The 14,117-nt window shown below is 48.6% G+C and overlaps 1 protein-coding gene across 2 annotated transcripts in view; it reads left to right on the forward strand.

Moving 5' to 3' along the window:
* The window catches only part of myripb (myosin VIIA and Rab interacting protein b), a 108,354-nt gene that overhangs the window by 36,420 nt on the left and 57,817 nt on the right, over positions 1-14,117 (forward strand). For both annotated transcript variants that reach the window (XM_078291407.1, XM_078291409.1), the window contains exon 2: positions 13,075-13,296. In XM_078291407.1, the coding sequence (XP_078147533.1) occupies positions 13,075-13,296 (222 nt within the window). The remainder of the gene's footprint in view (positions 1-13,074; positions 13,297-14,117) is intronic.

The following is a 14,117-nucleotide window of genomic DNA, read 5'->3' on the forward strand; positions in this document are numbered from 1 at the left end:
TAAGTATTGTAACTCTAGTTCTATGATCACAGGCGGAGCCCTCTAACAGGGCGCTATTGGCTTAGCCACTCATCTAGTCGCCTCAGTGCACTGAAAATTTGCATGCACGTGCTCAGCCAATCAGGATGAGCCTATACACCCTCTATGGGGCCTCGCACTATAAATGGCGAGCGGCCCCTCATTCAGCATCCACTAAGTCTTCAGCGATTCGTGAAGCGGCAGGGCGAGCTGTTAGAGGGCTCCGCCTGTGATCATAGAACTAGAGTTACAATACTTAACTATCGTTCTATTTCACACAGGCTTCGCCCTCTAACAGGGCTCTATTGGCTTAGGGGGCGAAGCCCGATGACTTCACTCCCTGCTGAGACACTAACACGAACAACATGCTGTGTCATAACCTGGATTGACTGTAACAATGCAATAGGTCAGCCAGATATGGTTCCGCTCATGGTTCCCCATGTCTATAGAATGGGGGGCGTGAAAAACCAACGCTACACTTAATCATGTTGACAAACAGTAAGGTGTAACGCTGGCCAACCCAGTGGCCGGTCTCCATCAAGCTTCAACACGAGAGACTCAGGCCTAGTAGGTCATTTCTTCACAGGTCTCGTGTACCAGTACTGAGTACAGAGCCAGAGAAAGACCCAGACACATCCAACAGATAGAACCTGATGAATGGACAGGGCGTCGACCAGGACGCCGCTGTGCAGATCTCCTCCACACCTGTTCCACTGAACAGTGCCGTCAACGCAGCCACACTCCGTGTTGAGTGCACGCGGATGGTTGCAAGAGGGTCCCTACCCACCAGCACATAAGCCTGTGATATTCCCTCACAGAGCCAGTGGGCGAGTCTCTGCTTTGACAGGGGGCTGCCAGCCACACTGTCTGCATAGCACACAAAAAGCTGCTGTGTGTGCCTCACCGTGGCTGTGCGTTCCACATAACATGCCAACGCACGCACGGGGCATAAACGGTGCAACCTCTCCTCTCTCTCCTCACCATGAGGAGGAGGATAGAAAGCCTCCAGCTGAATCATCCTAGACCGAAAAGAACTATTGATGTTCTTGGGTGCAAAAGACGGATTCTGTCTGAGTGTGGCGCCACTCAGGTCCCCACGTATCAGCAAACAGCTGGGATGGGCCGAAAGAGCGCAGTCACTCACTCTCTTAGCTGAGGTCAAAGCAAGCAGCAGAGCCGTCTTGACTGACAACAGCTTAAGAGAAGTCTGCCTAATCGGTTCAAAAGGCTCCTTAGACAGAGCCTCCAAGACCAAAGGCAGTTCCCACTGGGGGGCAGTGGAACGCACGACTGGGTGTTTTCTCCTAGCCCCCTGCAAAAAACACTTCATGAGGGGGTGGCCGAAAACTGACCTCTCTCCAAACCCCTCAGGTCAGGAAGAGATTGCCGACGCATACACTTTAATAGTGGAGTGCGCCAGCCCCCTTTCCAGCAGGCACTGGAGGAAAGAGAGAACAGATCCAATTGAACAGTTCAAAGGATCGATGTTCCTCTCCCCGCACCATTTCTGAAAGCCCAACCATTTAGCCTTGTAGCTATCAATGGTGGATTGAGCCCTCGCGCCCTGAATGGTCTGCACCACATCCGCAGCCAGTCCAGCGCGCATCAGTCTGTCCCTCTCAGGAACCAAACCCTGAGAGGCTGTCCCAGGCTGGGCATCGCGCCTATCGCTCCATTCACCTGAGACAATGCCCCTCAAAACTGGGGAACTGTCCAGGGCGGAGCCACCAGCAGCTGTCTCATCTCTGCGTATACCACGGTGCCGTTGTGCGGTCCGGGGCCACCAGAATGAGTGACAGTCTCTCCACTCTCACTTTCGCCAGCAGGGGAGGAATGAGAGGGAGGGGAGGAAAAGCATACAGCAGCTTTCCTGGCCATGGCGCATGTCCGAATGCGTCCACCCCCAATGGGGGAGCGTCTCGGGGAAACAGAGAGAACCACAGGGGACAGTGGGCGTTCTGCCGGGTGGCGAACAGGTCCACTTCCGCCCTCCCGAATCAGTACCAAATCTGGTCCACTATGTCGGGAGGTAATCTCCATTTGTCCTCCAGGGGCCCGCCCCTTGACATGAGGTCGGCCCCGTGTTCTGCAGGCCTGGAATATGCAACGCCTTGAGAGAACGGAGGTGCTCTGTGGCCCAGCGCCACAGGTTCTCGGCAGCCTTCAACAACGGTGCGGATCGCACTCCGCCCTGCCTGTTGATGTAGGCCACCGTCGAACGGTTGTCGATCCTCACTAGCACATCCTTCCCCTGTAACAGAGGCAGGAAGTGCTGTAGGACCAGCATGACTGCAGTCAACTCTAGTAGGTTGATGTGCTGGTTTGTCCCTGAAGGCCACACACCACCAACTGACTGCCCCAGGCAGGTTCCCCCCCAACCCGTCAGGGAGGTGTCTGTGAACACCAACACGTAGGAGGTCAATCTCCCCAGCGGTGTTCCCTCCACCAGTATTTGGGGGGTCCCCCAATATGCCAGGTCCTCCCTGGCTGTTGGGGGGATGGTTACCATGTGACGTTTGTGATGTCGTGGATCCAAACGCAATCTGGCAAACCATCTCTGAAGGCCTCTCATATGGAGCAGCCCCAGTGGAACCACAGGGTGAGCCGCCGCCATGAGACCCAGGAGCCTCATGACGGTCAAAGCCGTCACTGTTCCGCCCTGTCTCGCCCGCCGAACCGCCTCCAACACGGCTGTCTGTCTGGGATCTGACAGACACGCCCATAGTGTGGCGAAGTCCAGCCGCACTCCCAAATACACCGCCTGTTGGCTTGGTATGGGTGCGCTCTTTTTCCGATTGATGGCAAAACCTAACCTGGTTAAGTACTGCACCAATTGCACTGTGTGGAAAATAGCCCATTCTTTCGAGCAGGCCATGAGAATCAGGTCGTCTAGATAAAAGAAGACCCGTATTCCCTGGCGGCGCAGGGGTGCGAGCGCCGTGTCCACACACTTCGAAAAAGTGCGGGGGGCCAGGGAGTAGCCAAATGGTAGTCTGTTGTACTTGTAAGCTACCCCCTGAAAGGCAAAACGCAGGAATTTCCTGTGTCTCGGCACCACTGGGACATGAAAGTAAGCATCTTTCAAATCCACTGTGGTGAACCAATCGCCCGGCTGTACCAATTCCAGCATCTTTTTCACAGTAAGCATGCGAAATGGTCTCTGGGTGATGCATGTGTTGAGCGGACGGAGATCCAGAATAGGTCTCATATCTCTGTCTTCCTGGGGAACCACAGAAACTGCTCCCTTCTGGAGTAGTTCCTGCATCTCCCTGGAGAGGGCGCTCATGCCTTCCTGAGAAGTTATGATCGACTCTCTCACTCCTTTGAATGGGGGCGGTACGCAATGAAACTGGAGTGAATAGCCCAGTCGTAACGTCCTGTCCATCCATTCTGTCAACACACACTGGGTTCGCCATTCCTGATAAAAATCTGTCAGGGGGCGAGCAGACAGCTGTGGAGTGGAGGAGAGAAATTCTCTGTATGCAGCCTCGGCCCTCGCCGCCACCAAGCTGCTGGTAGGGGCAGAACGGTCCATGGGGGGCCGGAGGCAAAAGGGCTGGAGAGGCTCGGCAGCCAATGAATGGCCCGCCGGCATCTGAAGCTCCGCCTCCACACTCGCATAGCAGTTGTCTGATGCCGCCGCTATTTGCTCAGTGGCAAAAACGGCATTAGAATCAGCAGACGGCGTTCTCGCCATAGACTGTAATACACAGTCCCCTTTGACGTCCGCTATTCTCTTCGAGGCGTAGGCGGTGGAGAGGGAAAACGGCGTTGACAACGCTGCATGAGAAAGACTGTCCTCACACACGTCCGCTTGCCTCTGAGGGGAGGCAACGATGACGTCGGCAGAACGGTCCAACGAGCGGGGGAGCGGAGTATTTTGAAAACTCGTCCGCTCCCGCTCCGTATACACTGGCCGGCGTCTAGGAGAAATCAAGCCCGCCGTCAGAGACGAGAGGCGGGGGGCCGACCTCTCGTTCGAGCCGGGTGGGCAACTGATTCCCTGTGCTTCATGAAGGATCTGCCGTCTGGAGCTCATCTGCTGGTCGAAATGGTTGAGAGGCCGCTCTGCCGTCATGGAGTCCACGTTCTTGTGGACGAGTGAGGCGGGCCGAAGAAACGGCGTGCCGGTCTGTTGTTTATCCACCGTTCTTTCATGGAAAAAAGGTGGAGAGTTCGGAGCGACTCCTGGCGATGCATCCCGTCGTCCCGAAGCACGATCAGGTGGGTCAACATTGCCGATACCAGCCTCCAACGCACGCCAACTCACGAGACCGGAGACAGGCAGAGTGGTAAAAGCCTTCCGGCTTCCTTCCTGTTGTCCCGTGGGACAGCAGGGTGGGTTGGTGATACTGAGACCATCAGCCGCCCCATTTCGGCCCGAAGACCGGGGGGAAGGGGGTTACCGAACCACCGAACCGATCACTGCTCCACCGCGCTTCCCGTGTGGGAAGAGAGCAGAGAGCAAAATGATGACTGTGATCGCCGCTCTGGCCGGTTTCCCTTGTGGGAGGAGGACAGAGAGCAATCAGCCGTCAGGGTTAATAGGCTCTTTATGGAAGAAGTAATTTGTTTTATTACAAACAAAGACATCATTCACATAAGGCACAATGGGAACATATCCAGGAACATTCTGGGGGGATGCGCGGACAATGCCACTAACACACGGCTGGGGCTCAACAGAAGCCTCGCAAGCCGGGTCGGTTCCCCCCTCCGGCAGTGAGTATCGCTTCTTGCTGGGTGGCTGGTTCCCAGCCTTCCAGGAACAAGCCAGGTTGGTCGACGGGAGCCCCGGGGTCCTCTCTGGGGCGGTGGTGGAGGAGGAACGTCGCGGAATAAGACACCAACGGCAAATGACGGTGCAGCTGAGCCTTTTCCTCCTCTAAGCGTTGGAAACGCTGCGTAGCCAAGGTGACGGATGCGGCGAAGAGCCCATCAGGCGACAGCGGAGCACCCAGCAGGTCCCCCTTGTCGTTCTTCTTAAGGGCTGTCAGACCGAGCCACACGTGCTGAGTACCGACGGTAGCCGGAGCCATGGCGCGTCCAGCGGCGGCGGCGATTCCCCTGGTTAAATTGTTCATCTGTCCCGCAATACGGGATACATGATCCAATTCAGAAGCGGAGAGGGAGGCTTTTCCAGTCGAAACGGTGGATAGGGACACCTCCAGCAGCCCCAGGTTATTGGCCATGGCTGTCGTCTGGGCCGCCAGGTGGAAAAACCTGCCATAAAATTCCACCGTCTCCTTGTCTCTGTGTTGAGGAGGAGCATGTCTCCTGCTGCCAGACCAGCTGGTTGAGCCAGGAGAAAAATGAACGGCCAGCGTGTCATCAAGCGGGGGATCACCAGAGCGGCAGATAGCGCCTTTCCCGTGGACATTGGAAAAATCAGAGAGGCCGGAGATAGGAGCCTTGCAGCAGAGCGGCTCCTTCCAGGATGCTTCCACAGCCGCCCAAACCTTGCCCAAGGCGGGAACGACGAAGACCGGCTTGGTCTCTGCCGCCAGCCGATAGACTCCCTGGGCCAGGCGCGAGGGGGTTCGGGGGGCGGAAGTGGGATCCTGGCGTTCTCGGCAGCCGTCCTCATCACGTTGGGGAAGTCTTGTTTCAACGATGGATGAGGTAGAGCGGCGGAGGTGAAGGATGTGGCCGTGAGGGAGACGGAGGAGATGTTGTCATCGCTGTCCCCTGGCGGCATCCCTTCTTCATCCTCCGCCACCAGGGGAGGAGCCAGCAGCGGAAGCACTGCGACAGGGGCAGAGGAGCAGGGCTCGGGCGAGCCGCCGCTGACCTCCGCCTCGCTGTCATCACAGCGGAGCTCGATTTCAGGGGAACGCTGATGTTGATAGCGTTCGAAATGAGCCCAACGCTGCCGGCGTCTCACCATGGAGAGAGCCCTGCAGCTGCTGCAGTCCGGCAAGTCGGAGACGCCGTCCACGGCGTGTTCCGGGCCGAGGCACTCGGCCGGGCAGTATTTAGCGATGTTGGTCTCAGACAATGCCATCCTAGGCAAACTTGTTCGTCAGGCGCTGAAGAAAAAGTGGAAGCTGAATGAGGGGCCGCTCGTCATTTATAGTGCGAGGCCCCATAGAGGGTGTATAGGGTCATCCTGATTGGCTGAGTACGTGTATGCAAATTTTCAGTGCGCTGTGAAATAGAACTTCACACTCTAAATTGCCCACTTTCAATTTAAAGCACCTTGAGCGCTTGGAAAAAAAACCCCATTAAAAATCAATTCACAATTACCAAGTGCATTTAGCCAGTTATACGCTCAAAAATACTCATCGACTCGGGTGAATAAGCACACGCGCGCGCACACACACACACACACACACACGCACACGCCCAATATACACCCCTCTCCACCCGGCCGTATGTGGGGTTACTGGTCTGGAGGTGTAGATGCTGGTCTTGTGGGTTTCCGCTGCAGCAGACAGATCAAAGGGCCGATCAAAGAGTCTCTCTCTCAGAAGGATCCTCTCCTCTGCTATACTAACCCCATAACATAACATCCCTCTCTCGCTTTCCTACAGTAATGTATGTGATCTCCTCTCAATGTCTCTCTTTCTTCTTGATTATAGAATACAGCACTTTGTGGCAGCTAAGGTATTTCCACTATGCACCAGCCTGTACTGTATATGTGTGTATGTGTGCAAGCAGGCGTGTGTGTGTGAGCTTGTGTGCACTTGTGTACATGAATACATGTAGCTACCATGATGAATAATCCATGTGCAGTGTAAATGAACTTTAGCAACACCCTGTGTGGTGTGTAAATGGGGCCCGAGTTATGCCATTAGATTTTAATAGTCTTTTACTATTTGCTCAATAATTCAGTTCCGTTCCTCCATGAATGGAATTGGATGGCGCTGCCCTCTGTAGTCAGGAAACAGGGCTGTACGGCACATTAAGAAATCTGAAGCTATGCAGTATCTCTCATTTAGAAATGAAAGGTTTGATTTCAAAATACCATTACAATTTTGAATTAAGTTCTTTTCATATTACGATTCTTATGATGTTCATTACTCAATACTACAAAAATACAGATAATTGCATCCTCACTAATGACACTCTTTTAAGCCAAGGACATAAAATAGCTAATGACTTGAGTAATGACAGAATAAGTCATTGCTTACATAAAGTAATTAAAATTTTTATAACAGACAGTTTCTCAGAGATGTTGCCAGTGGTGGATATCTGGGATTGGAATGAAACTAGTCTTTTACTCTATAAATCACTCAACCACATACATCATATGAGTCTTATTCTAGTATACTTGTAGACTGATATAATTATCATAACATACTGAAGCTGTTGTTCTCTAGTTGCAGTCTTATGGTGTGAATTTAGTTATTCCAGTAGTAGAACAGGGACAGCAGTGTTTCCTGCAGGTTGTATATTTATTTGTATTTATATGGAATTAACAAATTGTACCACAAATATCTGCTTTATTTTGCGCTGTTTCAGTTTCAGTCAGGTGAAATTCTTATATCTCCAACAGCGATATGTGTGTTTTGTTTACTGTATGTAAAGTCAATAAGTGGAAAGGATTGTATGTGTGCATCTCCAGAAGTGCTATTAATATGTTATTGTGTCAGTTTGCAAACTATTTATGGTGGGTCAGATATTATGGTGGGATACTACAGTTTAAGTTCATATACGGGAAAGACTGAACTGTTCTAACATTGTTTGGATATGTAAAATAATAAATATACACTCTCATACAATCTCATCTTTTGTAAAATTAAATAAACACATTAAAATGAATAAATTACTGTAACTACTATAGTAATTACCATAGAATAACATATTCTTACTTGGTCACAATAGTAATTACATTGCACCCAGACTAATTCACACTGAGTTTCATTGAATATCACATTGCTATTTAATTGTGTGTTGGAAGCAGTCCATCATTCTGAGAACTATACTTCTTCCCGCTCCGCTGAGCAGGAGAACAGCTGCTGAGAGGGAGATCCATCATTTAAAGGAACTGCAATGGTTTTTGCTTTCTGGCTGAGCCGCACAGCCGCACCTCGAGATACTTTTCACCAAAAAAACTTGATTACAAACCTAACCATAACCTTAACCTCACTGCTGGGAACCTTAAGCCTAAACCTGTCTGTGACTCTGAGCTGAGAGAGAGACAGACAGACAGAGTGGGGAGAGAGAGAGACATAAAGAGAGAGAGAGAAGCGGAGGGAGGCAGAGAGGAGGAAAAGGAGAGAGAGAGAAAGAGACTCAGAAAAATAGCTATCTACGTTAATAGATGGCCAGCAGACAGAGATGGAGTGAGAAATAAGAAGCAGGGGAGGAGAGATGGAAAGTGAGAGAGAGATAGAGAGAGAGAGAGACCTGAGTTAAAAGATCTTCAACACAAATAATATTTGCCAGCAGTGAGAAGCTGTCATAAACACACCATATATCATTATAAAACTCATCACATATCATCATGTCATTCTGATTTTTAAGGCACAAACTGAATTAGCATTCCGCTGTGTGTGCTCTGTCCCTCTCTTACACCCACTGTACCCATGACCAGCACACTGCAGTCACTCATTTCCATAATCAATAGTTTTTTAATATCCTGCAGGACTTTGACTTTTCCCAAACTTCCAGCGGCCACAGAACTTTCTTTTGCTTTTAACTGGTCCAGAGCCAGCCGCTGTAGATCATACTGACGTTAATGTTATGCAGCCATGAGCAAAGCTCCTGTAATTAATCTTAGAAACATGTTAAATTCCATGAACAAACTGTGTTGTTATGGCATTCACATCATAGCGGGGCTTACCCACTATTTAAATATGCTGTATCTGGGCATAACATGCTTGTCTCATCCAATGTTGTCGCTATTTTCATGATTTGCACAGTAGAAATGGCTGTCTTTCTCTGGAATTCAGCCTCAAACTTGGTCATAGCTAATTCTCTTGTAGTGTATTTCAGATGCAAAGGAGAGCTTCAAAGGCCTTTGTCTGCGTTTCTCCTCAGTCCTCAGTTCACCTCTCTGTCCAAACTACAGTACCTGAATTAAGAGGCGATTACAGCCGATTATCGACAGTTGGACTGAAATTACATTTTGATGAACATTATATTTTGTCTTAAACGTGTGTTGTTATTGGATGTTGCTAAGGTTGTGGTCAAGTTAATTTTATGTGCTGCCACTTACTACTGGTCATATGAGAACAGACTGATTGGGGGGCGGAAAGTGGTCAAATGCGGCCCATGGGTCACCGTTGATCATTACCACACTATTGTCACAAAATTGCACGGCCTTTATTGAATAATTAGGTTTATTCAACTTAATAGTAATCATTTATGTCTGACTCACACACACACACTCAGTCACTACACAGTGCAAACACACCTTCACATGCATACGTATGAACATATTCACTTATGTAGCATATATGCAAATATACAAACAGATGCTTTTTCATGCATCTGTCTGTATCTGTATGCAACATATATAATGCATATGCATGTTTTTTCAGTGCCGAGCTCCATGTAAATGAAACCTTGTCCACTTGGTCATTAGTGCCCAGTAGTGACCACTGATAGACACAAAGAAGCAATGTTAGGAAAAGAGAAAAAGACGTCCCCCAACTTCAACTTCAAACATTTTTCAGAACATCGTTGAACCAAACTCAAACTTCTGTTTTTTAGCCTGTAGTGATGTTAGCTTTGTCAGGGTGACTGTCAGAAATACTAATACTGCTACATGTTTTTTTAGATGTCAGCTGATGGTGTTGTTTGAGATAGAAGGCAGTAATACCAGGCATTTCCTTCACATATAAGTGCATATATTGAACTGCAGATGTTACAGGTGCTAAATCAGCAATTAACTGGATGTTTTGTAGCGTCTTACTTTAGTTCTACGTTCTACTTTAGACTCTACGTAATCAGATTGATTTGATAGCCCTCCCCTCCCTCTCCCCCGCTGTTCTCCATGCCCCTTTCATTGCATTTTTTCAAACTAGTGGGGTAGGAGGAGAGTGACAGAAACTGGGGGCAGCCTTACCCTTTAAATGGCAATAATTAATAGCCTTAACCTTAACATCAATAAATGCCTGTTAACATTCCAAATTATGTAATGCTACCAGGCATTTGCTTATTAATAAAGAGTGACTGGTAGCATTGCTAGTGAGCTAGCTGCACCCTGCAGGCACCTGGATGACCCACATGGTCATGGCTGGGATGTGAGCGGGGGGGAAACTGTCACTGGGGGACTGCGTTTCTCACGCCTTATTACCAGAGATGTGAGTTAATGCGAGGGGACGCCAGGCATGACAAGCCTCCCTGTCCTTGGGTATATGTGTACGTTTCGCCTACTCATTTAATCAAATGGCCATACTGAGCTAGCTATCAGCCAACTGGGCTGTTCATTAAACCCCCCTCACAGACACAGAGAGGCCCCGAAATGGATCCTGATCCTAATCGGGAGAGAAGGAAATGATTTCCGTGCAATGGCATCTTGGAGATATTGTGATGTAAAACAATTTCCCATGCTGCAACATATTTGGCTGGCTTAGATTTTAATTTCTGTTTTGGTTGTGTTTATATGTTTTGGGTCTTTTTTGGAGCAGATGTTGTAGCTCAGAGATGGAATGAATATTTGATTTATATTGGTGAGAGGTTCTTTTAAATTGTTTTAATTTGATTGGGGCCCCGTTTCCCAGCAGCCCATGATGCACAGTGAAAAAACCCTGTTTGACAGAGGGTGAACTGCTCTTTTGATTATCTGTGTGTGTGTGTGAGTGTGTGTGTGTGTGTGTGTGTGTGTGTGTGTGTATGTGTCAGTATGCATGCATGTATGTCCACCCTCCCCCCAACCCCTCATGCCCCCCCCCCCACACACACACACACACACTGTATATGAAATGGTTTGTTCATCTTGTTAATATCCCTGGCTAATGATGCATATGAAAAGCAATCAGTGAGGCAGCAGAGGATCTGCGAGAAGAACAGCGTTAATAACTTACGGAAACAGTAGATTGCAATGCGCCCACTGGCCACACACACACACACACACACACACACACACACATACACATATACATACACACAGTAAATTCAGAATATGCTGCATTCAGCAGTCTGTTTTGCTATACACTTTATTTGTTGTATATGAATTCAGTGTGTTCAGTTGGCTATAGATCTCCCTGCTGGGTTAGTTGAGGGAGGAGAGATTCTTCTGCATATACACTTTTTTTTTACGTGGGGGATGTTTGTGTGTCTCTGATATATTTTGCATCATGTATCACTGTGTACATACATACTGTATGTGGGTGGTTGTGTTTGCTTGCACATATACAGTATGGGTAATTCTGTGTGTATGCATAATGCTGCACAGTTATGTTTGTGTTTTGTGCACACATCTGTCAGCACATACTGTACATGGTGTACAGGTGTACATGGTGCGTGTACATGTGTGTGTGTGTGTGTGTGTGTGTGTGTGTGTGTGTGTGTGTGTGTGTGTGTGTGTGTGCCTCCAGGATCAGTGAAAGCAGTGTGGGCTGTAACCTGTGTGTAGTGTAAATCCACCAGGAGCGGAGTGGAGGGGAGCAGCTTGAATAATTTACTCTCTGACCATATGAGCTGAACTCACTTTCTCTCACACCTTCCCAGAAACAGCTCCATGCATTTCAACCTTCATTCACACCTAATGACAACGATGGGTAGCAGCGTAAATATGGATAAATGTGTTAACTTAAAATCTCCTCTTCCACTCTGAAAATGATCATGCTTTGACACGATATGAGTGCGATATGTACTATGATTGGTATACGATATAAATGCAAACCATTACATAATTTATTGTAGCCTCTGGTGCCTATGGTGCATTGCTCAGTCAGCACAAATCGTAGTGAGGAACAGCCCATGTACATAATTTATGTGAGCAATTGAGCACTGGCCTCAGATAGCCAAGCCGCCTCACTGGTTAAAACAGTGATTAACAGTCCATATTATCTCTCTGGTCTCTCTGGCCCTCAGTCCTTGAATATCCAAACATCACTACCTCACTAAATGGCTATAATAAGCATAATATGTGTGAATTCAATATTATATAATACAGAGTATGTGACACACAATTAGTTGTATGCAGCAGTTGTTGGAACGTCTGTGATGATGCATTTCAGGTGTAAATTTGACAGAGCAGGTTGTACTGGGTGGAATGTGCATGAATGTTTCATTTCATTTTTAAATAAGCAAGTATTTCATTCAACAATCCTAATAGTTCATTAAGTTAAGATTAGTGAGGTTCTGACTGTGCTACTCTCTATTGCTCCCTCATTGCTGTAGTTTTAGGCTGTTATATTTTGACTGGAGCCCCAGTATGTTTAACTGCTCTCCAATACAAACACATAGGCTTATCATTAATGCTATGTACTTCTCAACACCAGCGCAGCAGTGTAGTGTGTGTGTGTGTGTCCACAGGGAGATCTCTCCAGCAGGTGACCTTCAACTTTAGCACCATTTAGTCTCATGCCAATTTGTCATCATCATCATCATCATCATCATCATCATGGTCATAACGCCATCCATGCCATAATAAACAGAGGCGCTGAGGTTTGTCATTAGAGGTTGAAGACGTGCGAGCCGTGCTCTCCTAGGCTCGTTGTGTTTTGACTGATGTTGGCAAACAAGGAGTGACAGGTTCCCCCAAATTGAAATGTCAGCCATCACGTTAATTCCAGAGAATCAGTGTAAGCAAGAGAAAGAGAGAGAGAGAGAGAGAGAAGAGAGAGAGAGAGAGAGAGAGAGAGAGAGAGAGAGAGAGAGAGAAAGAGAGAGCGGGGAAGTGTTTTCCCCCCAACCATGACCCCCCCCGCCCCCTCCTTCCTGTTTTATTATCCCCCCCTTTTAATTTTTCATTTGTCACAGCATCTCCAATTATTCCGCATCGCTGTCCTCCGCCGTTTGCACATTCCACCTCTCGACCAGACGCTCACCACACTCTGCCTCTCTCTCTCTCTCTCTCTCTCTCTCCCCCTCCCCCTCCCGTCCTCTCTCTCTCTCTCTCTCTCCTCCCTCCCTCTCTCTCTCTCTCTCTCTCGGTTTCAGTGAGATGAAGCAGGAGCTGGCGGAGGAAGGCAGCAGATGCTCCATCCTCTCCAAGCAGCACCGCTTCAACGAGCACTGCTGCATCCGCTGCTGCGCGCCCTTCACCTTCCTGCTCAACCCCAAGCGCCAGTGCCTGGACTGCCAGTACAACGTCTGCAAGACCTGCCGCACCTACAGCAAGAGGGACAAAGCCTGGCTCTGCTCTGCATGCCAGAAGGGCAGGTCAGTACACACACACACACACACACACACACACATGCACACACACGCCGGCTGTGCGGACCGGAGGAATAAGTGTAGTGACAGAGGGATGAATGGGGACGCGGGGAACGGATGGGGTGAAAATGGATAAGAGGGAAGCAATGGATTTGTAGATTGGAGAGGAGAGAGAAGGATGGGGACATTGAAGCAAAAAGAAAGAGGAAAGAGAGATCGGTTGTGGGGAAAAAGAGAAGGATTGAGAGAGGAAGAGGGTGGAGGGATATAGTAGGAGACAGTTTTTTGGGGAGCGAGAGTGAAGATTTGTGCGGTGAGACTTAACGGGTGACAGCGACAGGAGGATGGGTGTTTTCAGGTGTTTTCAGCATTTTTCCATTCATTTCTAATGGAAAATAATTGATTTCGCCCCTGTTCTTTTCCCCTTTTTCCTGCCTTTTTTCCTGTTCCTGATCACATCCCTGGTAGTTGTAGAGCAGACGAGGGAAAGACTTGCGGCCACAGAAGGAGAGAGGCGAGACAGGGAGAAATATTGGAAGAAGATAGCAGATGGAGGGATAAGAAGATATGTGATGTGTACTATAAGTATTTATTCCTCTAGGTGTGTGTTGGGGGGATAAACCTGTAGAGGAGGATGTGCACACTGCTGGAAAGAGAAAGAATGAGACAGAGACAGAGGGAGATATTACAACAGGGCAGAGAGGGCGAATCATCAAGATGTGATTTTTTTTTTTTCAGTTTTTTTCAGCGATTTCGTTTCTCGGCACGCAACTCGTTCATTCATTCATTTCTAGTGGGAAATCACTGTTTTCCAGATTTTTTCCGAT

Source organism: Centroberyx gerrardi, chromosome 22 (genome assembly GCF_048128805.1).
Source record: "Centroberyx gerrardi isolate f3 chromosome 22, fCenGer3.hap1.cur.20231027, whole genome shotgun sequence".
NCBI lineage: Eukaryota > Metazoa > Chordata > Actinopteri > Beryciformes > Berycidae > Centroberyx > Centroberyx gerrardi.